The sequence below is a fragment of the Glycine soja genome, chromosome 14 (assembly GCF_004193775.1).
Source record: "Glycine soja cultivar W05 chromosome 14, ASM419377v2, whole genome shotgun sequence".
Lineage (NCBI taxonomy): Eukaryota > Viridiplantae > Streptophyta > Magnoliopsida > Fabales > Fabaceae > Glycine > Glycine soja.
This window is the reverse complement of record NC_041015.1, coordinates 42,007,251-42,034,788: the sequence shown is the minus strand read 5'-3', so window position 1 is coordinate 42,034,788 and position 27,538 is coordinate 42,007,251. Positions and strand designations below refer to the sequence as shown.

The following is a 27,538-nucleotide window of genomic DNA, read 5'->3' as shown; positions in this document are numbered from 1 at the left end:
ATTATTTTGGGAGAGAGTTGTGTTTTGTAATCAATTCCCCCGTAGTTGGTTTTTAAATTTTATTTTGTTGAGTTAAAGATGTAAAACTGGAATTTTAATTATATATATATGAAAATATTTAATTTTCGTTATGTGTATGACGTACCGAATTATTGTTTCTATGTAATTATGCATATTCACTTAAGTAATGGCGTGTTTATGTTGTGACAAAATCACTTCTATTTTCATAATAAAAAATTAAGGGAGTTCTTTTTATAAAAATTAAAATTATCGAATATTACAATGTGGATACCATAGCGACGAGGCGGGTCGTTACATAATTAGTTGTATTTAATCAAAATCATTAAGGATCCTGATTCACCTTATGACTTTACACATACAATACATATTGTATTAGAAGATGATCATAAATTGATCAAATCTAATAAAAAAGACCCAAAATTGAATAAACCAAAAAAAATGTTTATGGGATAGGATTGAATGAATTTTGGATTTGATTTTGAAAACAAATTTAATGGTGATGTACTGATCATGTAAAAAAATTATTATAATTCCATCACAAATCATCATTAATATAATTTTTAAGGTAATTATTATTAAAATCAACAAATATACCATACATGTTAGTATGTTATTAAGTAAAACTATTTTTTATTATGAGTGCATAATTATTATTTTTTCTTCTCTAGTTTCTTTTATAAATTTATGATGCCATTCATATTAATATATTTTTTATTGTATGTGTAAATTTATTCTATATGGGTGCAAAATATTTATATTGAGCTTGATTGTAAAGCAATTGTTGAGAACCTATATATTTGTAACACTGCTAATTCTGATTTTCATTATATCTTAAGATTAATAATTTTTTATTAAAGTTTTTTTAATGATTAATATTTTTTATTAAAGTTTTTTTAATAATTAATAATTTTTATTTAACTTATAATTGACTTAATAATTTTATTAATCATAATTAATAATTAATAATTTATTAAATGACTAAAATTGTCAATTTAAAAATAAAAATAACTAAATTATAAATTAAAGAAATTAAGAAATAAAAATTATAATTTAGTCAATAATAAAATAAGATTAAATGTTTTCTAATTAAAATCAATCTAATCGAAGATTGCAAACACCTTTAGGTTCATCTTTCTGATCTTTCTGACTACTACCCTAAGGGATTCTTGAGTGAAGAAAAAGAAAAAAAGAAGGGTATTGAAGTGGAGTAGGAAGCAGGAAAAGGCAAGAGAAAGAGAGACAAAAAGAAGTGGAGAGGAAGTAGGAAGAAAAGAGTGAGAAGGAAAGGAAGAGTCGGCGCGCCCCTTGTCCCTGCCGACCAATCATAACGTCGTTTTCAACCTCATCACATTCATACCCTTACTTACCCACCTTCTTCTCCTCCTACACTTACTCTTCTTATTACAACCTTTGTCACTTCTCCTTTTCCCCTACTATTATTACTCTCATCAATAATACAAAATCTTCTTATTCTTGAATAATTCTTATAATCCTAACCTTTTATCTTCCTTTTTCTTTCGATACTTTTTTCTTCTTTGGGTTCTTCCGATTTATATTTTTTTCCCAAATACGGAAGGCCTAGTGTTTTTCCTCTTTTCTTTTTTAACCTCTTCCATCTTGATTCGTTTCGTTTCCCTGAATTTCCTATTTTTTTAGTTTCAAAATCTCTTTCTCTCTCTCTCTCTCTCTCTCTCTCTCTCTCTTAATTTCGAGAATTATGAGAGCCACTGTTGAAGGATCCATGACCGAGAGGTTTGACGACGGTGAAAAGGAGAAGAAGAAGAAGCGCCGATCCAATCGTCGATCCAAGCAAAATCCTCCATCATCTTCAGGTGTTCTAATTTCATCCTTTTTTTCTTCTTCAAATTATTAATTCTCGGAAGACATAATTCAATTGTTTTATTAGGTTAACTTGTGGATTATGAGAACATGGCTTTGTGGGTGTTGAAGTTGATGTTGTGTGTTTTTCCTATTTATGGAAAGTCAAATCGAAAGCGAGTTCTCTTTTTTTGAGGAGAAAGGGTGTAACTATTTGTGTTCGTGATGTGAACACATGTCACTGTTCTTTACCAATGGTTCCGAGGTTTTATTGCGGGTCTTGTGTTTGTTGCTGTTACTGTTTGCTTTTGTTGTATATGGGTCTTGAATAGTTCAGTCAATGCAAAATGTGCCATGGTGATTTGTTTGTTTGATTTTTTTGGGGAGGTTGAAAAGTTTAAGTGTGTTGGATATCCGGTCTTTGCCGGGGCAGGGTAGGCCTCTAGGCTTGCTCGCATACAGTACTTACATATTACCCACACTAACAAGGTCTTCACATCATCAATAGTAGGATTCAAACTCACAACCTTGTGAGATATTATTCTGATCCTTATGAACTGGACTCGTTGCTTGTGGTTGTTTGTTTTACCTGCCACTCTGATCAACTCTCCTTTTTTTGGTAAATTTGCAATTTAGATTAAGAATTTAGGTGAAATGGTTTGAAAGTTTAATTCTCTCTTTTTTTTGTGTGTTTGTGGTAAATGTGAAAAAAATGGATTCTCGTGTGATTCTTGGTGTTTTTTTTGTTATGATAGCGTCTGAAGTTAATGAGGCCCAGGGGGTGTCACCAGAATCAGGGAAAATTGGAACACCTACTCATGCTTCTCCATCCTTGGGCAGTTCATTGAAGCAGGTCAATGTGTGTTCTCCTAATGAGCAAGGATTATCCAAATCATCAAATGTCGCTTTTAATTCGATGCCTCCCATGCATATCAATGAGCAAGTGGAACCTGGTGATTTGCGAATTGTGCCAATGTATGATGGAGGAATTGATTCAAAATCATTTTCTGAGCCCACTGGTTGCAGAGGGTCATCTGTAATTAATAAAAACAAGGACTCAGTCCCTTGCGGTCAAATTGGGCTTTCTGGGCAGAAAAATTATTTTAGTCCACACTGGTCTGTAGAGGCTGTTGAGAAGGCATTGGAGGTTAGTAAATGGTAGTTTAAACACACATGCATGTGTGCAATATTTTGTTGCTGCCATTGTTATGGAATAACATTTGGTTGATTTCTTCTGGCTTGTAGAAGGGTGATATTTTTAAAGCTCTCCTTCATGTCAATGCTCATAATAGACTTGAGGTTTTTTTCTAACATCTATCTTACAGTCTTTTTAGTTGCTGTCCCCCTCCCCCCCCCCCCCCCCCCCCCCCCCCCTGTTTTTTATGGGAGGGGGTGAAGTTAACTTGATATAGTTTGTAGTTCCCTGCTACATATAGTGTATTAATATGGCAATTAAAATTTTCTATGTACATGTAGGCATACTGCAAAATTGATGGAATGTCAACGGATGTTTTCATTGGTGGGATTCCAGCCCAGAATAGAGCTGTAAGTATGGATGTCATTATATTTCCACTTAAGTTTTTAATTGAAAAATTGTTTCTTTTTTGTTTCCTATTGATCATATACAAATCATTGTGAAGTACTATGTTGCTTTTATCAGGGTCATTTGCTTATATGTCTCCTGGGCATTCATTAAGATTTTCTGATTTTCATATATTACTGTATGCATATATTGATTTAATTATCAACCTAGCCCGTGTCTGGTTATGTTGACCTCTGGAATGCTGTGATCCATGTAGCCCACCTCACCTAATTGAATAAGACTTTTGTTGTTGTTTACCATGTATGTACTGGTTTATGTGGTGGGGTGGAAGATCAGAAGTAATTCTCTGAGCCGATTAGCAGTTATAATTTTTGGTCATGTGCAGGGTATTCTCTGAGCCATTTAACAGTTATAATTTTTGGTCGTGTGCAAGGGTACATTCTCGATATTGATTACCTTTCTCTCCTCTACTTTCTACAATGAAACTTTTCATTTCTAAATTCTAATTGGCATAGATTTTAGACAGATGCGTTGTTTCTTCCTTAGTTGATATCATAACTGAAATGTGCCTCATTGTGCCATGTTCTAGCTGGAGGATGTAATCTGATGATTGTTCTGTGTAGGTGCAAGGTGATATTGTTGCAGTCAAGTTTGATCCCTTGCCATTGTGGACAAAAATGAAAGGACCAAATGGGTCTTGTAACAACACTGCAACACTGGAAGGTTGCAACCTTCTTACAGAAGATAAAGAAGTGGGTGGTAATATTTGTAATGGGAAAGCTAAAGTAGGTGCTGAGTATGAGTCTGCTCATTGCAGAAGCTATCCTGGTCAAAACAAGGAGGATGCTGATCAAAACTCCTCATATAGAAGTTATCCTTTGCCTGAAAAAACAATGGTTTATGATGATATTACCTCTCAGGGTTCTACTAACCATTTAGATCTGCATGGAATGGCCAGCCATGACAGCATTAATGGTCATCACTGTGCTGCTCCTGATTCCATAAAGAACAATTCTTGTAGTGGGCAGAGCAATGCATTAGAAAAGATGTGTTTGTTGGTTAACTCTTTCCCGTCTAAAAGACCAACTGGCAGGGTGGTTGCTATTATTGAGAGATCTCCACGTCGAGAGGGTATTGTTGGTCACATTAATGTGAAGCAGTGGGTTTCTTTCAGGGACACAGGCAAAAAGGATTTGAAGAAGAATAAGAATTTGATTTCTGAGCATGAATACATCCAACTGACACCAACTGATCCAAAGTTTCCAAATATGATGCTTCTTGTTAGAAAGTTGCCAAACTGCATTAAGAAAAGGATGAAAAGTGGTGATGTGACAATCGAAATGGATCTGGTAGCTGCACAAATTGATGACTGGGTTGAAGAAAGTCCTTTTCCCGAGGCTCACATTTTGCGTGTTTTTGGACGAGGTGGTGAAGTTCAGACCCAATTAGATGCAATTTTGTTTCAGAATGCAATCTGTTTGTCTGAGTTTCTACCTGAAGCTCTGTCCTGTCTGCCATGTGTTCCTTGGGAGGTTCCACTGAAAGAAATTCAAAGTAGAATAGATCTTAGAAATTTGTGCATATTTACTATTGATCCTTCAACTGCCACTGATCTGGATGATGCACTGTCAATTGAGGAGTTGCCTAATGGAAATTATAGAGTAGGTGTCCACATTGCTGATGTGTCATATTTTGTTCTCCCTGACACACCCTTGGATAGCGAGGCTCAGTTTAGGTCAACAAGTGTCTATATGTTGCAAAGAAAGTTACCTATGCTGCCTGCATTATTGTCAGAGAATATTGGTTCACTTAGTCCTGGAGGGGATCGACTTGCAGTTTCCATGCTCCTGGATATAAATCTTGCAGGAGATGTTGTAGACCGTTGGATTGGTCGTACTGTCATACATTCTTGTTGTAAGCTTTCATATGAACATGCTCAGGACATCATTGACAAGGCTTTTGATTTTGAGGGTTCAAATTTCAGTGAAGATGGCTATCCTAGAGTGTATGGCCATTTTGAATGGCCTGATGTTATTAAGTCTTTGAAGAGTCTTTATGAAATTTCAAATGTCTTGAAACAGAAGAGGTTTACTGATGGGGCTCTACGGCTTGAAAACCCCAAAGTTGTTATCTTGTTTGATGAAAATGGAGTTCCTTACGATAGTATGCTTTCTGAAAGGAAAGAATCAAATTTTCTTGTTGAGGAATATATGCTTTTGGCCAATAGGATTGCAGCGGAAGTCATATGTAGAGCTTATCCTGATGGTGCATTGTTGAGGAGGCATCCTGAACCTAATATGCGGAAGCTGAGAGAGTTTATGGCATTTTGTCAGAAACATGGTTTAGAATTGAACACATCTTCATCTGGTCAGTTCCATTGGTCATTAGAGCAGATCAGGGAAAAGCTCAAGGGTGATCCTGTGCTTTACAATATACTTATTTCTTTTGCTACAAGGCCAATGCAATTGGCATCTTACTTCTGTAGTGGAGATTTAAAGGACAGTGAAAATGAATGGGGTCATTATGCTTTGGCTGTCCCATTTTACACTCATTTCACATCACCTCTGCGTCGGTATCCGGATATTATTGTTCACCGGACACTACTTGCTACTATAGAGGCTGAGGAATTATATATGAAGCATCAGAAGGCTTTGCAGGGTTACAAGGAAGTGAAAGTGCAAAAAAGATGTTTCACAGACATTAGTTTTGATAAAATTGCTGCAGAATCCATGGAAGGTAGGGAAGCACTATCAGCCGCAGCTGTGAAGCATAGTGTTCCATGTGCAGAAACACTTGCAGATATTGCTGCTTATTGCAATGAGAGAAAGCTAGCTAGTAGAAACGTTAAGGATGCCTGTGATAAACTTTACATATGGTTTCTCCTGAAGAAAAAGGAGGTATAACTTTTCTAAATCATTCTCTTGGTAAATGAAAGTCACTTCTGTCATCATTCTCTTTAAAAGAAAAATCCTAGGTTTGGTTCTCATATATATTCCTTTGCACTTAAAAAGTGTTACATCAATTGTGCAGGTTTTATTGTCAGAAGCAAGAATACTGGGACTAGGCCCAAGATTCATGTCAATTTATATTCAAAAGCTAGCTGTAAGTAACTTCTGACGATATGCAGCTCTAATTTTGCATAGAGTATAGGTGTCAAAGTGTCTCTTAAATAAGTATGCTTTTTATTTTCTTTTATGTGGAATACCTTATGCAAATCACTAGAATAAGAAAATGGCTTGTATGATCTTGGCATTTTCTGATGCTGATTGTCAGAGATAACCATTTTTTTGATAGTCAATGATAACATGTGTTGGAAAATTTTCATTTTAAGAGGTTGGGCGTTGTTGATCGAGTAGTTTGTCTATTGACATCACATAATTCATAATAGGACATTATGGCATCATTTTATCCATGTATATAATATAACTGAACCTAATAGAAAAAGTCTTGGTTGTTGGTGTCGTTGGTGTTACTTGAATAGGAATACTACACATTTACGGATAAAAAAAATACTATACATATTTTGTAATCTATTCAATTTCTACCATTGGAGAAGTACCTTATTTATTTCACTATAGATTTATAAAGAAGCTTAAGTTCATATCCTAGAAAATTTTATAAACGTAGGAATATTGAATCTAACTAGGTGCATATTAATTCTGTCATCCTGGAGACACCAAAACACCAGAGAGAATTTGCATATTCTGAATTTTGCACTATATTGAAAAAAATAAGTGTATATGATGTACTAGTTGAGAGTTTTTGCATAATTTAACTTATGCAATTTGGTACTTTTCTGTTACAAATGCTTCATGCCATTCTTATGTACACTGTTCATATTCAGATTGAGCGACGCATATATTATGATGAAGTTGAAGGTTTGACTGTGGAGTGGCTTGAGACAACATCCACTTTGGTGCTTAGCATGTCTACTAGTAAGTGTGCATTTAGGAGGGGCTGCCCTAACAAGTGGAGGGCATTTGAAGAAGTTGCATTGCTTACTTGTCCATATAACCTGGATTTTACCATGGATAATTCTAACCAGAGTGAAGTAATGAAAGTGGATGATAGTATAACTGCCATGGACAGGGAGGAGCCCATTTCAAGATCAGACTTATCGGAAACTGAAATTGACCCTGCATTTTTCCCACTCACAGTGTGTCTTCTTTCAACAATTCCAGTAGCACTTCATGCTGTTGGTGGTGATGATGGCCCCCTTGATATTGGAGTGAGGCTGTACATGAGCTCCTATTTTCGGTGAGTTGGTAGTTTTGAGGTGGCAGATCCGGTTTGCAACCAAAGATTTTTATGTGATGAATCTGTTGATTCTCTTAATGGAATGCACTCGGCTCCATTGTGGAAAATAGTGTATAGTTCGACATAGGTGGGAAAATTGCATTGTCTAAATTTGCTAATGTTCTATGAACCTGTTTAAAACTGAGATTTGGGAGGTAGGTGTTTAGATAAAAAAAGCAGGAGGTTCTGTTATAGATTTGGCCTCACTGCCTGTTTTCTAACAGAACCTTCTTAATGGAATTGGCGCTTGTTTTTGTTGGCCCGTTCCATCTACTTAGTATGTGCACGTATTTGGTTCTCTAATAGAGGCTGAGGCCAATTCATACTTCGTTTCTATTTTGGTTTGACTGCAGCCCAATAAATTTTTTGACATTGGGTGGTCACTTGTATTAGTAATTTGGTTTCTGAAACCTTTTTTTATGTTACCTTCTGACTTTGGTAAACGTTGAAATGGAATAGTCATTTGTTTTATACCATTGCTGCAGTTTGTTATCATTGTTGATCCTGTCTGATACTGTGTTTCATTTATGGTTAAATTCTTTGATTTTTTTTATATGCTTTATGGGATTATTAAAAGATATAAGTGGTATCCAGTCCATTGGTAGTGTTCTTGAAACATTGATGATTAGTTTCATGCTTTGCTCTTAAATTTCATCATTTTCCACTGTTGTTTTGGCAAAAATTTCACCTCATGGAAGAGGTGGTGGTGCTTATAAAAGTTCTAGTGTAAGATTCACTTTGGAGAAGGCCATATTTCTCATGGCTTAGTATTTCCAAGGATACATGCTATAAAATGTTTTCATTATACTGTCATGTATTTTGCATTAAAGAAATATACGGAATGATTTAACTTAATGATATAATTAAATATGTTGTTTTCCTTATACTGTCATGTATTTTGCATTATTTTTAAAAATATTTTTATTAGTGGAAAAAATTCTAGTATTATTATCTTTTTCATACATTTCCAATTTCTCTAATAAAATATTTTTAAAAGAAATAGAACTAAATTAGTTATATTTATAATATTTAGTTAAAAAAGTTATATTTATAATATATTATATGTATTTTTTTTTATGTTTTTATTGCTTTTAAAATTAATCAAAAACTGAGTTAAAATTTTAAACTAAAATGTAAAATACCCGTGAAACCTATTTAATGTAACATTTTAGAATTGTATCACAAAAAAGTATTTAAGTTCTATAAAGTAAAAATTAAAATATAGTAGATGGTCTGTACAATAATAATGTAAAAATGAGTTTAAGTGTTACTCATTATCATCGAGTAATTTTTTATACTATCAATTAATTAATATAATTTATGATACTTGTGACTTTCAAAGAAGTTAGGATAAATTAAATATTTTTTAGTGTCCCTATTTTATATGAATGGTTGATAATGTAAAAATATTTTTAAACTATTAGGTCATATCAATTAAATTCAATTTTTTTCTAACAAAAATTAACAAATATATAAATTTGTTAATTATTTACCGTAATTATTTTAAATATCTTACCGACTGTAATCTTTAGTGTAAACTTAATGAATAAAACTTGAGTATCATTTTTGTGGTGCCTTTAGTACTACTCTTTTTCGGTGATACACTTTTTTTCACAAAGTCGAACAAGGCAAATGCTAATAATTATATTTAAGATACAAATGCTAACCTAAAGAAGGGACTTTTTTTTTTTTTTTTGTTAGAATACGTAAAAATATGTTTTCTATTATTTTTAACATTTCTCCTTAGCAAAAATCTTTAAACAATTCTCTAGTTTTAGACCAACATTGGAGTGTTACACAAAATACCCAAACAACAACACTTTAACTTAAATATATTTTTATTTTTTGTAAGTCAGTAACTTTTTCATTTTCTATTTCTATAAGTTTGTTATAAGTTTGTGTTTATCTAATTTTAGTTCCTGTAATATTTTAATTTTTTTAATTTATAATTAAATTCATACTTACGAGAATTAAAATTAAAAAAATCAGCAATTTAAAATAATTAAAATAAATAAAATATCTTAGATGAATAAAATTAAAAAGACATAAAAGTAAAGTAGTTGTTGCTCTTGGCCTAGGTTACAAGAATACGAACCATTTGTTGGCGCCAAAAGAAGAGAAGGAGAAGATGGGTTCAGCATTTGGATGGTACGGTCCTCTCATAGACCTCTCCACAACCTCTTCTCGCATCGGCGATTTCGTTCAGCTTCTCGTCTTCGTTCACCGTTCCTTCCCCGTTCAGGTTTCTCCCTTAATTATTAGACTTCTTCTTCTGTTAACTTAATTGCGTCCCTTTTTCTTTCTTATTCCCCAGTGCAAATCGTGGAAACGTGGACGCGACCTAACCCGAACCGACATTGAAGTCGGCGACGATACGATGCCGTTTTTTGTGGTTTCTCTTTGGCAGAAGCAAATGGGGTCCATGGTATCAGCCGGAGATGTCGTCTTGTTACAGAGTAAAATCAATCCGTCATCCGTTTCTTCGAAACTCGTAGCTAGCTATTGAATGAGTTGACGCCGTTAACTAATGCTGATTTGACACGTGGCAGATCTCAAGATTGCGAAGTATGGAAACGCCGTTGAGGCCAGAACCGTTCAGTGGTCTTCGCTGCTTTGCTTGGTTCACCCTTACCAATCACTTCTCTCAAAGGGTCTGTTTTTTCTGTGCTTCTCTTCTTTCATGAGTTAATAAATTCAATTGTTTTGTTAATTACTGCATTCATGAGTAAAAACATCAAATTTTTTCATACATTCAGTGTGTGTTTGTTTCTATGTTTTTGCACATTCCAAAGCAATTGAATGATTGTGGCTGAGCAAAATAGTTGGAATTTGCGTTCACCATGTTTTAAACGGAGTTTCAAACACACCTTTACTGCTTTACTCAGTCAGTGAATTGTGACGGTTAAATAAAGATTGGACCTCATATCTCCATTTCGTATTTTAAGTTTGATTTGTCGAGATGAAATATTACTCGATCTTCATCCAATGGTTTCAATTTGCTGACTGCGTGATTGTGCGAAGAATCGTAGTGCATGGAATCTAGACGGTTCTCGAGAACTAATTTGACTCACAGAACACAGACACATACGCATACTTCAGTGTTAATTCAAAAATTAAAGGACGAAACTAGGTGCAGGAAGAGCAATTGATGAGAGTTGCATGAGGTTCTTAAACTTGAGAATATGTTGTTATGCTGTTTCACAATTGGAGCAATTGATGTGACAGTTCTTGTATAAGAATTGTTGCTTATATAAGCAACCGTTCTTAACAGTTTTCAAGAATTGTGAGACAATTATTAGACCCTTTTTAAGTTTTGAGGATTGTAATTTGTACCATTATAGAGAAAACTTGTTGAAGTTCTTAAATCTCATGAGTCATTATAGGTCCCGTCAAAAGTGAGTTTAGCAACTCCACCATAGTTGCCCCATTGGAGATGCTCTAAATGTTTCTTATATTATCTATAATCAATATTAGAGTTTCACTTTCACCATCATAACTAGCAACAACCTTTACGGTAAACTTTTATTGCATGGGCTACCAAAGTGAAACTTTAATTTTGATTGCAAAACAATACCAGGGTAAAGTTGTGCCTTGGTGACTTGTTGGTCATGGGTTCGAATCCGGAAACAGCCTCTTTGCATATGCAAGGGTAAGGCTGCGTACAACATCCCTCCCCCATACCTTCGCATAGCGAAGAGCCTCTGAGCAATGGGGTACAAAGTTTTAAAACAATACCAGGGGTACTGAAACTAAGTTTTCTCTTGCCTATGTAAGTGTTTTCTCATGCTAATGATTACCTCCACATTAGACATGTGCACAGTTTTTGCCATCTGATTGCAGCTGGTTCTGCTAAGACTCTCTACCCTCCCATGCAGATGTGAGATACCATGTGATGTGCAACAAGAATTATTGAATGCGGATACAATTAGTTACTCTATGCTTTTAAAAGGATTCAACTTTTACAATATGTTTCTGTGCAGCTGTTGAAGAGTTGGTAACAGGTTGCCGTGTGGGGACAACAACAAAGGACAAGCTTAGGAGGGTCATAAAATGGGTGCAGCAGTCTCGGTCAACCATTTGCAACATTAAGTTGCAGTCCAATCAAGTATTCTCTTTGCCCTGTAATTGTTGCCCCTATTATACATTTCCGACAAGGGTGTGAGGATACATCATGAAACCATAGAAGTATCATTAGCACACTACATCTTAATATCCTATGGCTTTGGTTACGTTATTAGGCTGAGGGCATCGTCTGTTGCATTTATCACATAAAGTTTAGGATAAGAAATTAGGACTTCTGCTGTTTGAAGATTAAGTCACATAGCAAATAGCATAGGTGTATTCAAAAGAGAAAAAAATAAGTACAAAATCCAAATCTGTGCACTTGTCTGTCCAATTCATGTCCTGTATTTGATGAGTGTGCTATGTGCTATGTTAGACGAGTGTGTCATTTATCCATCAATCATCCAATTGACTCATGTATAAATCCAACAAATCCATCCCATTAAAAAAATAATAATCAATGGATTGGATCACCATTTGTTTGGGTGGATATTGAACCATGTAACATATTTTTGTAATTCATTGGGTCAAATAGTTCAAAGTTCATTGTTTCAGCATAGGTATTTGAGGGATAAGTTTTAGACTCTGGTGTTTGAGTATAAGACTGTATAAATATTGAATTTTATTTATAATTTTTTTGAAAAAGTAAAATATAAGATACTTTAAATAGATGAATTGAATATTCATCCCTAAAAAAAGGTTTATGGATGAGTTGGATGATTTTTTATTGTGTCATGAATGGATTGAATTTTTCTAATACATTTTTAACAGATCATAAATGATTAATGCTTTAGTGTGTGTGTGTTTTTATGTTTAAAACCCTGTTGAATGTCAATCCAACATTTTGTTTCTTTCACATTCAATTGCATTGGGAAGGTGGGACAATGAAAATGCAACAGTCTTACCTTCAATTCAAAATTCATCCATCCATTTGATACCTCTAGTTGTGTCAATTGTCCTGAGGCAAGTAAGATATTAAAAGCTAGCAAATCCTTTTGTTTTATTATATAGCATGTCACTAATATTATATGCCTGTCCGGTTTCATTGTAATTCCATTATCTTGCAAACATAAATACTGGTAATCGAGACTATTATATCATGTTCATTTCATATTTAGATTCAAATTTCATTAACAAAAATGGTTGTCATTGATAAGTTGACTACGTTAGTATTTCACTTACTAAAACTATCAATATGCTTCATCCATAGTCCGTACTGTATTGGTTAAGATATACTGATGAATCTACTGAATGTGATAGACACAGAAAATAGAGCATCTGCCTAGAAACTGGACGGTGCTTGAAGAGGAAAAGCCTAGGGACTGCTTTTCACTTATGGAAGTCTCTCAGCTAACAACATCCTGCAAGGCTATAGTATGTGCATCGATTGGTGAAATTGTTCCACTACATACCTCCAGGACTCTTGGTGATACCAAGAAAGAGAAGGTTTTCATTAGCAGGAGAGTTTGCAGAACTGAGGATAACGAATTAGTGGATGATCTCTTATGCACTGGCTGCCAGCTCTGTGGTTCACCCTTAGATTCAAAGTGCTAGTTTATATAATTACTTTAGCCTTCTTGTTGTTCCTTCCATTATGATCAGTGATAACTCTTCCCCTTCTTTCAGATTTGAGCAAAATGCTGTTCCACTGATCTGTTGGAAAACTTCAAGCCGCCTTCACTCTATATGCTCGATATATCGGCCCTTCTTGGTAAATATATGTACATGCATCTTGCTCATGTGTTTCTCCTCATCAAGATCTTGTTCAATCACTCACTAGGCTTTGAGGATTAATTTATGTGCTGTGTTTAATGATACATTCATAATCATCATTCATATGAAAGTAGAAAGACGCTTCTTGTTGTCAAAGAGCAATCTACAATTCCACATATCTCTTATAAATGAAACAAAACTATCCATAGCCAAATTGATGAAATGTGAGGCATCTTTCAAGTGTCTAAAATTTTGAAGTAAACTTGAATGTGTCTGGTGCCACTATTTGTTTCATAATTATTATAGAGATCAGATAACATGAGGGAACATACAAGTTTTGTTATGCATCTGATTTGTAACATTTAGATTATTCTTGTAAAATTATAATCTTAACATTGCTTATTGATGCAATTTTGGCAGCTATATGTCTGGGACGAATCAGATTACATGCCAATTCTTGTTAAGAACAGGGCCGCAGAAATCTTGTTTGGGAACATCAAGGCTGGAAAAGTATATTCAGCTTATAAAGAGCAAATGAATAACCAAAATCTTGGTCCAAGAAACGATAAAGATGCCATTGGAAGACTTGCTATTGACCCGAGACTTTCTGGGGAAGGACTTCCGAGTACCAGTACATTAGAGGTGGGTAAGAGCTTGCAATTGCAGGAAAAACATCTTCCTGATAAGTTAAACTATTACCGTGTATGGTTAATTCTTCTGAAAATGTTGCTGAAACAAGGAAAGAACGGCCCTCTGAAATTAGAGATCATTGTTGATCCCAGCTTAGATATTGAAAATGGAAAATTTGAACTGGTTTCTGCAACAATGCCTTGCTTTGGAACCAAATGATTTCACATGTCATGGACTTTGCATATCTGCTTGCGCAACTTCCTAACTGCAAATTCTAGAACTCCTGAGTCTCGCACCCTCTTTTCAAAATTAGTTCAAATATGTTTTTAATCTATAATTTTTTTAAAATAATTTTGAGGATTAAAACCTGATAACATTTTAATTCACAAATGTAGACTAAAGCTTCTTCAATTTCATAACGTCGAGCTGCATTTTATCTAGAGGCAAGTAAATCGGGTTGCTCATTTGCTCGCAAGGGTGTCATGAATGAAAAGACATAATTGTCTTTTGTGATGAAATTCTGATTTGCGGATCCAATTTTTAGTATCCATAAACTGGGGAACCTATTTAAGATTCTATGAAATTGGAAAAAATAAAAGGAAAAAAAAATGGGATTAGAGAAGAAGATGAAAATAATGCCACAATCTTGAGAGTTTGATCAATTGAGGATGATTCGTCACAAATAATAGAATTCTTCTATAAGAACCTAAGTTTTTACACAAGAATCAAGAAAGACACTCTCTTAACTGGGTGCCTAATCTAAAAATTTGATCAAAACTGCAAATAAAGTGTTTAAGGAGTCTATTTATAACTCCTACTAATAATCCTAAATTAAACTTAATGTCCAATAACTCATCTAATAATTAAAAGACTTAAATAACAATAAAAAGATAGTAGTCTATTACAAGCCTAAAAATAGGCCTTAAATATAATTAAAAACGAAAATAAATTTTATTCTAAAAGTTTACTAAAATACTTTTTCTTCTCTTTCTTCCATGAGAGAATTTGGTCTCTTGCCAGACTTTTTTTGAAATCTTTTACTCCTTGTTAAGTGATTGGTCCATCCATGTTGAGCCCACCTAAGTCAAACTCTTTCTCCTTAGATAGTTCTCTATCATACCCTTCTTCTTAGGAAGAATTTGCCCTTGAATTGATGTCAAAGATACCTACATCAAGTCAAGTCACTAACATTAAGAGTGTTGCTTACACCATAGTCTAGTGGTAAAACAATTCTATATGCATTATAGTTGATGCGTTTTAAAACATGAAAAGGACCATCTTCCTTTTCTTGAAGTTTAGATTTTCGTTTGGAAGTAAACTTATTCTTTCTCAAGTGAATTTAAACCCAATCACCTAGTTTGATAACCATTTTCTTTTTCCCCTTATTGGAATATCTAGCATATTGTTCAATCTTTTTCTCAATTTTTGCTTCCCCCTTCTCATGCAAACTCTTGACAAATTTGACTTTAGAAAGTCCATCCCTATTCATCCTAGCAAAAGTGTTAGACAAAGGTAACAAATTAAGAGGAGACAATGGACTAGAACCGTAAACTACCTTAAAAGGAGAATAAGTAGTAGAGTTTACTACCCTATTATAAGAAAATTCAGCATGAGGTAGGCATTCCTCCCAAGCTTTCAAATTCTTACCTACCACGTACTTTAGAAGTTGAGATAGAGTTTGATTTACAAGGATGACAGGCATAGCACATGGGCTCAAGATTTCTCTCACCCATCATTTTTTCATCAAGCTCTCCAGTTGCCTTTGGATCTCTTTTGTCTCTTCCAGATTGCTTCTATATGTTGACTTATTTGGTAAGGAAGCTCCTAGAATGAGATAAATTTGGTGCTCTATCCCTCTTAAAGGAGTTAACCCATGAGGGGGGGTCTTTGGGGAAGACGTCCCCAAACTTTTTGAGTAATTCTTTCACACCTAGAGGAAAAAAACTAGCAATAGAAGACAAACAATAATCACGAGACATTAGTAAATACATAGGTTGCCTACCTAGTAGCACTCTCTTCACCTCTTTTTCTTTCATGAACAAACTCTGTATTTTCCTCTCTTGATTTTCATCTTTTTTTTTTCAGTTTCACTTTTTTTTATCTCCAACCTTTTATTTCTTTTCTCCTTTTATGTTTCTCTCTTTTTTCATCAATTTTTTTCTCTTTTTTTCTCTCTTGTTCTTTTTTCACTCTGATTTTTATTTGATCCTCACAAATCTAACTTGGAGACAAAGGTTTAAGGGTAACCTTTTGCCCTTTATGTACAAATGAAAATTTGTTTATGACACCATTGTGGACGACATCCCTATTATACTACCAAGGCCTTCCAAGTAAGAGATGGCTAGCCTTCATAAGGACTACATCAAACAGTATCTCATCAACATATTTTCCAATGGAGAAGCATATCAAAACTTGTCTATCTACAACTAGCTCCTCATTCTTACTCAACCATTGTAGTTTGTATGGCCTAGGGTGAGGGGAAGTTTTCAAAGCAAGCATTTCAATCAATCTTTGGCTAGCTACATTAGTGCAACTACCCCATCAATAATAGAGCATATTTTCCCCATGACCATGCAACTAGTATGAAAAATGTTCTCCCTTTGAGTTTCATCTCCATCCTTACACACACTCCCCATTAACCTCCTAACCATCAAAAGATCACCTTCTAGGGGTTGTACATCCCATTCACTTTCACTCTCACTAAAAGAACTTGAAGAGCTAGAAGAAGATGCACTAATGATATCCTCATTACCCAGCACAACCATAGTCCTTTTGTTAGGACATTGGGAGGCAATATGACCCTTTCCCAAACACTTAAAACATTTAATAGAACTCGCCTTTGAAGAAGTGGGAGTAGGGTTAGAATTATTTTTACCAAGGGCAACACCTTTTTCATGAGATTTGAATAAAGATCCTCCCTCCTTCTTGAATGTCTCCTTATCTTTCCAAGTTGAAGAGTCATAGAGGGACTTCTTGTATCTTTGCTTCCTCTTTAATTGTTGTTCCACCTTGATAGCTTGATGAATGAGATGCTCCAAAGAGGCATAGTGGTGAAACTCTACAATGTCTTGGATCTCCCTATTCAGACCATGCAAAAACCTTGCCATGGTGGCCTCTTGAGACTCCTCAATTTGAGTCCTAATCAAGGAAATCTTCATCTCTTTGTAATACTCATCCATACTCCTATTTCCTTGAATTAGTCTTTGAAGCTTGTTGTGAAGGTCTCTCGCATAATATGATGACACAAATATCTCTCTCAAAACTCTCTTAATGTCTTGCCAAGTATTAATCAAAGGCATTCTCATCCTTTTAACATCACTCATCACTTGATTCTACCACACTAAGGCATATCCCTCAAACTTCAGGGAGGCCATTTTGATCTTTTTCTCTCCGTTGTAGTTGTAGCAAGCAAAGACTTGCTCAATCTTCATCTCACACTCAAGATACACTTCTGGATCATAAGTCCCTTTAAAAGTATGGATCTTCACCTTCACTCCCTCAATCCCTTCCTCTCTTTGTCTACCTCCATATCTTCTATGATTTCTTCTCTCCCTATACCTCTCATTCCTCCTTCCTCCCTCATTCTCTTCATACCCCTCATCTTCTCCATTAGAAGAATTAGATGATTTGTCTTGATGCGATCCTTACTAGGAGCGGATTGCTTGATATAGGTTATAGACTTTTGGATGACGTCACTTCCAGTGAGGGAAGATAAGTCACGGTAGACACCATAAGGATTACCTTGATAAGTCTGAGATTGGTTCAACGAGGAACCTAGAGAGAAGTTCTCACAAAATTTTATCTAATTCCAAAAGTTCTTCTATTGAACATGAAATCCATACATATAGTGTATCTGAACAAAAAAATAGAAATAGACATGGGCCTTCAAAACAATTTGGGCCAAAATTACAACGAAAAAATTTATAAATAAAAAAATAACATATTTGGCATGAGCCTTCAAATTAGTCTGGGTCTTCAGCAACAATTAATATTCTTAGTAGTGTCTCTGCCTCTAGGCATTCATCCTTTTCCACTTAGGCCTTGTTAAATATGCCTAATACCATTTGTTGGAGGGTATCCACTGACTGTTTGGTCCTACTCCTGATCATATGTCCCTGTATTTGGGCAGTTTTAGAATTCTCACCATTCCCTCTTTCTTGGAAAGCATTTGCCCTCAAATGTTCATAATCATCACCTGCAACAAATGGAGTAAAGTCAGCAACATTAAATGAAAGACTTACTCCATACTCTCTTGGAATATCGATCTTGTAAGCATTGTCATTGATCCTTTCTAGTACTTGGAAAGGTCCGTCTCCTCTAGGTTGAAGCTTGGACTTCCTTTATTTAGGGAACCTCTCCTTCCTCATGTGTACCTATTAGTCGATGAATACGACTAACTTTGTGTATAAAACCTGTGTAAATTGTATCAAACTCCTCCAATTTATGGTTATTTTGTAGTGTTGCAATTACTTTTTGTTAAAGATAGGTAATAAATACTTAGTACTCCCATTTTGTGTGTTTAATAATCATTTTCTCTCAATTTCAGGTTAATTAGGCAAGTTTGTGAAGTGCTGATTTTCATCCTCTCGCTAAGCCAACCTTCTGGCTTAGCGAGCCATCCACTAAGCGCAACACTCCTCAGCTGAGCGCGAGGAAGAATCTGGAAGAAGGATGAGCTGTGCATTTGTGCTGAGAGAAGGGTCATCCCGCAGCAATTAAATATTTGTTGCGCAAAGCTGACTCCAAGCCATGATTGATTAGATGGATACTGTTGCTTCAAGAATTTGATTTAGTCATCAAGGACAAGAAAGGTTCTAAAAATGTGGTAGCAGACCACCTATCCAGATTAGTGAATGAAGAGGTCACTTTAAAGGAGGCTGAAATAAAAGATAAATTACCTGATGAATCTTTGTTTTTGATTGCAGTGAGACCCTGGTTTGCTGATATGGCTAATTTCAAGGCAGTAGGTGTCATTCCCAAAGACCTAAATTGGCAGTAGATGAGTTTGTGAGTGATTGTGAGGTTCTAGAGGTGGAGGAGACATCCTCACCGCTTGTATTTCTTCAATCCTTCATGTTTCTCTTCTCTTTGTTGTAAAGGAAGCTTCCCAGTTATGGAGATCTAAATCCTTTGTTGGTTCTTCCTTGTAGGTAGTCGATGTAAATACTTGTATATCTATTTAATGATGTTTTATGTGTTCTTTGTGCTATCAGTACGTCATTTCAGTGTGCTTTTGCCTTGATCACGTAGATGCATGCTTTGTTAGGATCATTCAATAGTGGAAACTGGTCTAATTCTTAGAACTTGATAGGACATGGCTAGTTTATCGTATTATCACGAGGGATCGGGGTACAGTATCCTAGTTGTTTGTATGCTTGTCTTAATGCGATTCTGGTCGAGTTTAGTCCAACAAGAGGAATCTGAGGATGATGCTTGATCGGGATTAGGCTAGACTATCATGAGGAATCGGGGTTTAGCATTTCAGGAGACACCATAGAACACATGAGCATTGTTAAGTAGAGAATATTCTTTTAACATCAGGCACCTACTAGGAAGACCAACGTGTTGTCTACTTGTCTTTACACACCTTTACTCACACGATTTTCCTTTTAATAGTTAGTTTACATACCTGTGCATAGTTGACACATCTCTTTTCATACTAAACACCTATTTACTGAATATAGCTTTACCAAGTAACACAAGTTCCCCGAGAGTTTGATACTCGGTTCTTATTGTTTTATACTACTTGCGCGATCCGGTGCACTTGTCGGGTTCCAACAGTACCCAAACCCAATCACCTGGTTTAAGTACCACTTTCTTCCTATTCTTGTTGGCTTGCTTGGCATAACTTTCATTCTTCTTTGCAATTTGAGCCTTTACTTGCTCATGTAATCTTTTCACATACTCAACTTTAGCCTGTGCATCCTTATGCTTAAAATTAGAAATGTTAGGAAATGGTAACAAATGAAGAGGATTCAAGGGGTTAAAACCATATACTACTTCAAATGGGGAGTGTTGTGTAATGCTATGTGCAGCCCTATTGTATGCAAATTCAACATGAGGCAGACATTCTTCCCAACTCTTTATATTCTTTTTAATCATAGCTCTAAGAAGAGAAGACAAAGTTTTGTTTACTACCTCAGTTTGACCATCAGTTTGAGGATAACACGTGGTGGAAAAGAGAAGCTTTAATCCAACCCTACCCCATAGTGTTCTCCAAAAGTGACTAAGGAACTTGGTGTCTTGGTCTGAAATGATGCTTCTTGGTAGTCCATGGAGACGCACCACTTCCTTGAAAAATAAATCAGCAACATCAGTCTCTTGCGGATTGCTTTAGTAAGTTGGACGGTTAGGCAATGAAGATCTTGGAAGAAGGTCAATTTGATGTTCCATGCCTTTTAAAGGTGGTAGTCCATGAGGAATCTCCTTGGGAAAGACATCTTTAAATTCCTGCAATAAGGGTTCAACACTAGGAGAAGCAGAAATAGTTAACTCGTTAGAATTTTCAGCAGAAACTCTATTGTTTTTACAGTACAGTAGATCAAGCGGCTCACGAGCAAGTAACACTTTCCTCACTTCACTCGCCTTTGTTACACAATTAAATTTTCTCTCATGTGTATCAATTTTTCTCTCATGTGCATCACTCTTTCCCTCAAGTGTATCACTCTTCTTTTTCCTATTTTTCTTTGGTGTTTCACTTTTTTCTTTCTCTTGTTCTCTCTTTTCTCTCATTCTGATTTGGTCATCACACACTTCTCTAAGGGATAGAGGTTTAAGAATAATTTTCTGGTTATGGTGCTGGAAACAAATCTTGTTGGTGAAGCCATCATGCACTGCTTTGGTGTCATACTGCCATGGTCTTCCTAACAGTATATGAGTCGCCTCCATTAGAACCACATCACACAACACCCTATCATTGTATCTTCCAATGGTTAGACACACCTCAACCTACTGAGTCACTTTTACTTCTTCATCTTCACTAAGCCACTGAAGTTTGTATGGCCTCGGATGGAGCTTAGTATCCAAATTTAGTTTGGACACTAACCTAGAACTTGCAACACTGGTACAACTTCCTCCATCAACAATTAAAGAGCAAAGCTTACCATTAATTGTACATCTGGTGTGGAAAATATTTTCTCTTTGGGTGTCGTCTTGTAGCTGCATCTGACTTCCTAAGAGCCTTCTCACCATTAGCATATCATCTTGCATAGCTTCCTCCTAAAGCTCTTCTTCCACCTCTTCTTCATTGATTTCAGATTCACTGGTTGGACAGTCAGAAGCAATATGTCATCTGCCTAAGCATTTGAAGCATTTTATGTTTTTGGTATCGATGTTAGATGATAAGGCAAAATTATGATTGGTTTCAACACTGGGCGTTGTTGACTTTCCATGTGGAGACTGTGTTGATGGGTTGGACGAGTTGCCTCCCTCCTTCTTGGATCTACTGGTCCAGTTCTGGTTGAAGGTGTTGGATGAGTTCCTTCTTGTTGCGCTTTTCCTCTTCAGCCATTGTTCAACTCGGACTGCCTTATGCAGCAAGTCATCCACATACTTCTGTAATTCAACAACATCAATCAATCAATCCCACTGGTCCAAATTCAATAAGCAATCAGGCAATTCGTCCAATAGGCAAATAGGAAAATAGATTCAAGAGCCTCCTAAACCCTAAACCCCTAAATTCTCCCAGTAAGCCAAATTGTCCCCAAACAGAATTTGTAACAGAACGCAACAAGATGTAAACAAGAATGCGAACAAGAATGCAAATAACATAACAGAAGACGGACCTGAGACAAATTACAAAGAGAAAAAAAATTGGATAGGATATAACCTATAACAAGAACTTGGCTCTGATACCAGATGATGTGATCCTTTCTAGGAGCAGATTGCTTGATATAGGTTACAGAGTTTTTGATGTGATCCTTACTAGGAGCGGATCGCTTGATACAAGTTACAGAGTTTTTGGATGATGCCACTTCCAGTGAAGGAAGATAATTCAGGGTAAACGCCACAGGATTACCTTGATAAGTCCGAGATTGGTTCAGCGAGGAACCCAAAGAGAAGTTCTCACAAAATTTTATCAAATGCCAAAAGTCCTTCTATTGAAAACAAAATCAATACATATAGTGTATCTAAAAAAAATTAGAAATAGACATGGGCCTTCAAATCCGTTTGGGCCAAAATGACAACGAAAAAAAATAGAATATAAAAAAAGAACATATTTGGCATGGGCCTTCAGTAACAATTAATATTCTTAGCAGTACCTCTGCCTCTGGGCCTTCATCCTTCTCCACTTGGACCTTGTTAAGTATGTCTGCTACCATTTGTTGGAGGGTATCCACTAACTGTTTGGTCCTACTCCTGGTCATAGGTCCCTGTATTTGGCCAGTCTTAGGATCCTCATCAGTTTTGGATGACACCACTTCTAGAGAGGGAAGATAAGTTAGGGTAAACACCACAAGGATTACCTTGATAAGTCTGAGATTGGTTCAGGGAGGAACTCAGAGAGAAGCTCTCACAAAAAAATTTCAAATGTCAAAAGTCCTTCTATTGAAAACGAAATTAATACATATAGTGTATCTTAACCAAAAGATAGAAATAGGCTTGGGTCTTCAAATATATTTGGGCCAAAATGACAACAAAAAAAATAAAAATATAAAAAAGAATATATTTGGCATGGGCCTTCAAATTAATCTGGGCCTTCAACAACAATTAAAATTCTTTGTAGTGCCTCTGCCTCTGGACCTTCATCCTTCTCCACTTGGGCCTTGTTAAATATGACTGCTACCAGTTTGGTCCTACTCCTGGTCATAGGTGTCATACCCTAATTTCGTCTAGGGACCATCCGTTTGTTGGGATGCGACCCTCGTTTGACCACTTCGAGGTACTTGGCACCCATCGTTAGGCAATCCGTGAAGTTCTGTGACATGCCAGAAGTCATAAGGAAGCATTGTTGCACAATCCGTGAAGTTTCGTGACATGTCGGAAGTCAAAAGGAAGCATTGTTGCACAATCCGTGAAGTTCCGTAACCTCCCGGAAGCCAAAAAAAGGGATGATTACATAATCCGTAAGGTTTTGTGACATTACGGAAAGAAAACAAGTATCGTTACATAATTCGTAAAGTTCTGTAACGTTACGAAAAAAGAATTAGCAAAAAAAAGGGGGCAGGGGGTGTATTTAGTAAACAGGGGGTACAAATAGCAATCAGGCCCACTTGGGCTTTCCAGGAAGTTCCACCAGAAGGCGGTGCCTTCTGGAGGAAGCAACCTAGCTTGCCTGGGCGAGATGGGTGGCAAGCTCCTCCCTCTTTTTCCCTATAAATAGGGGAAGGAGGGCAGAACAAAAATGTTCAACCCTCCTGGTATCTGAGAATCACTTAAAATTAGTGAGAAAAATTGTTTTCGTGAAGAAAATCCAAGCCGAAGTGCTTCCTTAACGCTTTCGAGACGTTTCCATGGGCGATTTTCTGAAGATTTTCCACCGTTCTTCGGTCTTCAACTGGTAAGTTTCCGAAATCAAACTTTTCAATTCATTCTATTTACCCTTAGTGGTCCCCACTTGTTTCGCGTGCTTTTATTTTCATTTCATTTACTTTCCGTACCCCTTTTGACGTGCTTTAGTCATTTATTTAAGTCATTTTCTCGCCTAATAAAAAAATAAAATAAATTTCCACTGATCATTTGAATTGTAACATCTTTTAATTTCTGTTAAAATGAAATCCGACCGTTCGGTCATGCCGTAACCACGTTTAAAACCAAAAAAGAGGCAAAATAATAATATAATAATAAAAAAATATCTTTTAGTAAAAATAATCAAAAAAATCAATCGGACGTTTTTCTTTGAAATTTTTCTTTCTTAATCGAATTGACTAATAACCAAAGTGAAACTAAGGCTAAAATCAATTCATAAATCAAACTTTTGTCATCACCTAAAAAGCCATTTTTAAAGGTCCAACGCCTTGAAATGGTTTTTTCCGCTTTTATTGGTTAAACGTAGATTTCTAAAAAAGCCTAAGATCAACATGTAGCTTTATTACCTCTTTCAAAAATAACAAGAGATCATTAATGGTCCAATGCCTTAATGTTTTCTCTCCTTTCAAAAGAACCGAAAGATTGTTTAATGGTTCAACGCCTTAAATGACCTTTCATTCAATCAAAATATATCTTGCAAAAAGGATAAAAACAACTTAACCAATGCTCAGTTCTCAAAGAACTACGTAGGTCTGATTTCCTTATCACAATTGAGGAATACGTAGGAGCAAGAGAAACACCCTTGTCGACCACAAAAAGATAAAAAAATGTAAAAAGGCATAAAAAGACATAAGAACGTAAAAAAGGGAAGATAACACAAATTGAAGTCATGTTTGCACACTTGATTAAAGACTGTCGTCCCTTGTGATGGGCACGTGGGGTGCTAATACCTTCCCGTGTGTAAATACAACTCCCGAACCTTTCACTTAAAGTTCGTAGACCACGCCTTTTCTGGTTTTTTCGACGTTTTCCTCGAATAAACGTTGGTGGCAACTCCGCACGTTTTCCTTCTTTGGAAGATGCACCCGCAAGTCCCGCGTCGCCCTCCCGCCGAAAGGTAGGTTGCGACAATAGGTCCCTATATTTGGGCAGTTTTAACTACCCAAATACAAGGACTTATGACCAGGAGTAGGACCAAACAGTCAGTGGATACCCTCCAACAAATGATATCAGACATACTTAGCAAGGCCCAAGTGGAGAAGGATGAAGGCCCAGAGGCAGAGGCAAAGGCACTACTAAGAATATTAATTGTTGCTGAAGGCCTAGACCAATTTGAAGGCCTATGCCAAATATGTTTTTTATTTATAATTTTTTTGTTGTAATTTTGGCCCAAACTGTTTTGAAGGCCCATGTCTATTTCTATTTTTTTGTTTAGATATACTATATGTATGGATTTCGTTTTCAATATAAGAACTTTTGGCATTTGATAAAATTTGTGAGAACTTCTCTCTGGGTTCCTCGCTGAACCAATCTCAGACTTATCAAGGTAATCCTTGTGGCGCCTACCCCGACTTATCTTCCCTCACTGAAAGTAGCGTCATCCAAAACTCTGTAACCTGTATCAAGCGATCCACTCCTAGTAAGGATCACATCATCTGGTATCACAACTTCGACTCTTGTTACAGGTTGTATCCTATCCAATTTTATTTTTTTTTCTCTTTGTAATTTGTCTTAGGTTCGTGTTTTTTTTTTCTATTATTCGTGTTCTTGTTCGCGTCTTGTTGCGTTCTTGTTTGCATCTTGTTGTGTTCTTGTTTATGTCTTGTTGAATTCTTGTTTGTGTTCTTGTTTTCGTTCTTATTCTAGTTCTTGTTTGTGTTCTTGTTTTCGTTCTTGTTCTTGTTCCTTTTAGATTTTGTGTCAAAAAAATTCTGTTTGAATTCTATTTCAAATTCTATTACAAATTTTGTTTGGGGACAATTTGGCTTACTGGAAGAATTTAGGGGTTTAGGGTTTAGTAGGCTCTTGAATCTGTTTGCCTATTTACCTATTGAACAATTTGCCTAATTGCCTATTGAACAAATTGCCTAAATTATCCTAGACGAATTTGAAAAGAAAGCATTATAAAAAAATGTAGCAAAAAGTTTGAAAAAAAAGAACATATTTGCCATGGGCCTTCAAATTAGTCCGGGCCTTCAGCAACAATTAATATTCTTGGTAGTGCCTCTGCCTCTGAGCCTTCATCCTTCTCCACTCGGGCCTTATTAAGTATGCTTGATATCATTTGTTGGAAGTTATCTACTGACTGTTTGGTCCTACTCCTGGTCATATGTCCCTATATTTAGGCAGTTTTAGAATTCTCATCATGTCCTCTCTTCTTCGCTCTATATTTTCAATCCTCGCACTTAAAGCTTCACTACTCCTGTGTATTCTTCCCAAACTCTCCTCATTCTCCTTTCTCATACTCTCCATCCTTTCTTCATCTTCATAACTCATTCTTCTCATTTGCTCACCAAGTTTAATCATCTCCGCCCCGAGCCTTGCAGTTTTTGGAGATGGTGGAGTAACATTTGTACTTGTAGAAGCCATACCTACAAGAAAAGTTAGTGCACAAGTAGAAAATAGAATAGGACCTCACCACTCAACTTAGTGTTTCACTCAAGTTCGCTTATGTATTACTCTTTCAAGGCTTTTTCTTTTATAATATGCACTTTTGCCTTTTACCACTCTTATTTCTTTTTAGTTCTTATGCAGAACCTTCAAGCTCAAAATCAAGAAGTATTCAATGTGAAATATGTCACAAATCAAAACTCAACTCAAGAAGCCAAGAAAAGAAATACTCTAAGACAAAACAAAGGAACTTTAATGACAAGCAAAAATAATGAAATGAATACTCAAAAGGAATGACAAGGAAGACAAACCAAAAGACTCCAGAATGAAGAAAAAGATAGTCCAAAAATTGAACTATACTATATGTAAGTAACCAACAAGACAATTTTTTTTTTAGAAATAGAAATATTTAAAAACAAGAAAGACTCTGTATGCAATTTTTTTCATTTTTCTTCTTTTTTTTGCTTCCTTTTTTTTATCTCTGCACTTTTTATTTTATTTTTGGCACACAATTCAAATTTGAATGCAAATATGTGATTGGGATAATCCAAATCCAGACTGTAACAAAATTTTGCCTCCAAATCTAAAAAATGGATTTCTTTTTTTAACTACTTTCTTTCCTTTGTTTTGCACAAATTTAATACTATATTTATAAAAAAGAAGATAAAAAGATATTGATACTAGATATAATTCAATAAAGAAAGATAGACACAAAGAAATAAAACAAATGAAGATAAAATAATAATATAGAGTTAAACAAAAAAATGACAGAATAAACAAAGGAGGAAACACACATGAAACAAAAAAACAGGATATATAACACATGATTTCAAGAACCAAAGCTCTGGTACCAATTGATGGAACCCTGATTTGTGAATCCAATTTTTAGCATCAGGAATCTGGGGACCTATTTGAGACGCTATGAAATTGGGGAAAATAAAAGGAAAAAGTGGAATTAGAGAAGAAGATGGAAAGAACAATGCCACAATCTTGGGAGATTGATAAGTTGATGATGATTCACCACAAAGAATATAATTTTTTGATAAGAACTTAAGGTTTTACACAAGAACCAAAAAAGACAATCTTAATCGTGTCTAATATGAAAATTTCATCAAAACTGTTAATAAAGTGTTTAAGGAGTCTATTTATAACTCCTACTAATAATCCTAAATTAGGCCCAAGGCCCAATAACTAATCTAATAATTAAAAGACTTAAAAATAACAATAAAAAAGGTAACAGCCCATTACAAGTCCAAAAATAGGCCCAAAAATATAATTAAAAACGAAAATGAATCTTATTCTAAAAGTTTCTAAAATAAATGAACTTCACTTCTTCTTCTCTTTCTTGCATGAGAGAATTTAGTCTCTTGTCAAGCT

The 27,538-nt window shown here is 35.5% G+C and overlaps 2 protein-coding genes across 2 annotated transcripts; both read left to right on the top strand.

The window, feature by feature from the left end:
• Positions 1 to 1,220: 1,220 nt before the first annotated feature.
• LOC114383618 (DIS3-like exonuclease 2) lies at positions 1,221 to 8,162 on the top strand. Its single transcript, XM_028343323.1, has 7 exons — positions 1,221 to 1,853; positions 2,595 to 2,986; positions 3,085 to 3,138; positions 3,316 to 3,384; positions 4,006 to 6,279; positions 6,413 to 6,484; positions 7,227 to 8,162. The coding sequence occupies exons 1-7, from the start codon at positions 1,739 to 1,741 to the stop codon at positions 7,641 to 7,643; spliced, it is 3,393 nt and encodes a 1,130-aa protein (XP_028199124.1). The 5' UTR covers positions 1,221 to 1,738; the 3' UTR covers positions 7,644 to 8,162.
• Positions 8,163 to 9,759: 1,597 nt separating this feature from the next.
• Positions 9,760 to 14,314, top strand: LOC114384316. The gene is made up of 7 exons (XM_028343981.1): positions 9,760 to 9,920; positions 9,993 to 10,134; positions 10,228 to 10,329; positions 11,659 to 11,783; positions 13,001 to 13,287; positions 13,367 to 13,451; positions 13,874 to 14,314. Exons 1-7 carry the CDS (start codon positions 9,807 to 9,809, stop codon positions 14,300 to 14,302), a joined length of 1,284 nt encoding a protein of 427 aa, XP_028199782.1. The 5' UTR covers positions 9,760 to 9,806; the 3' UTR covers positions 14,303 to 14,314.
• Positions 14,315 to 27,538: the final 13,224 nt, after the last annotated feature.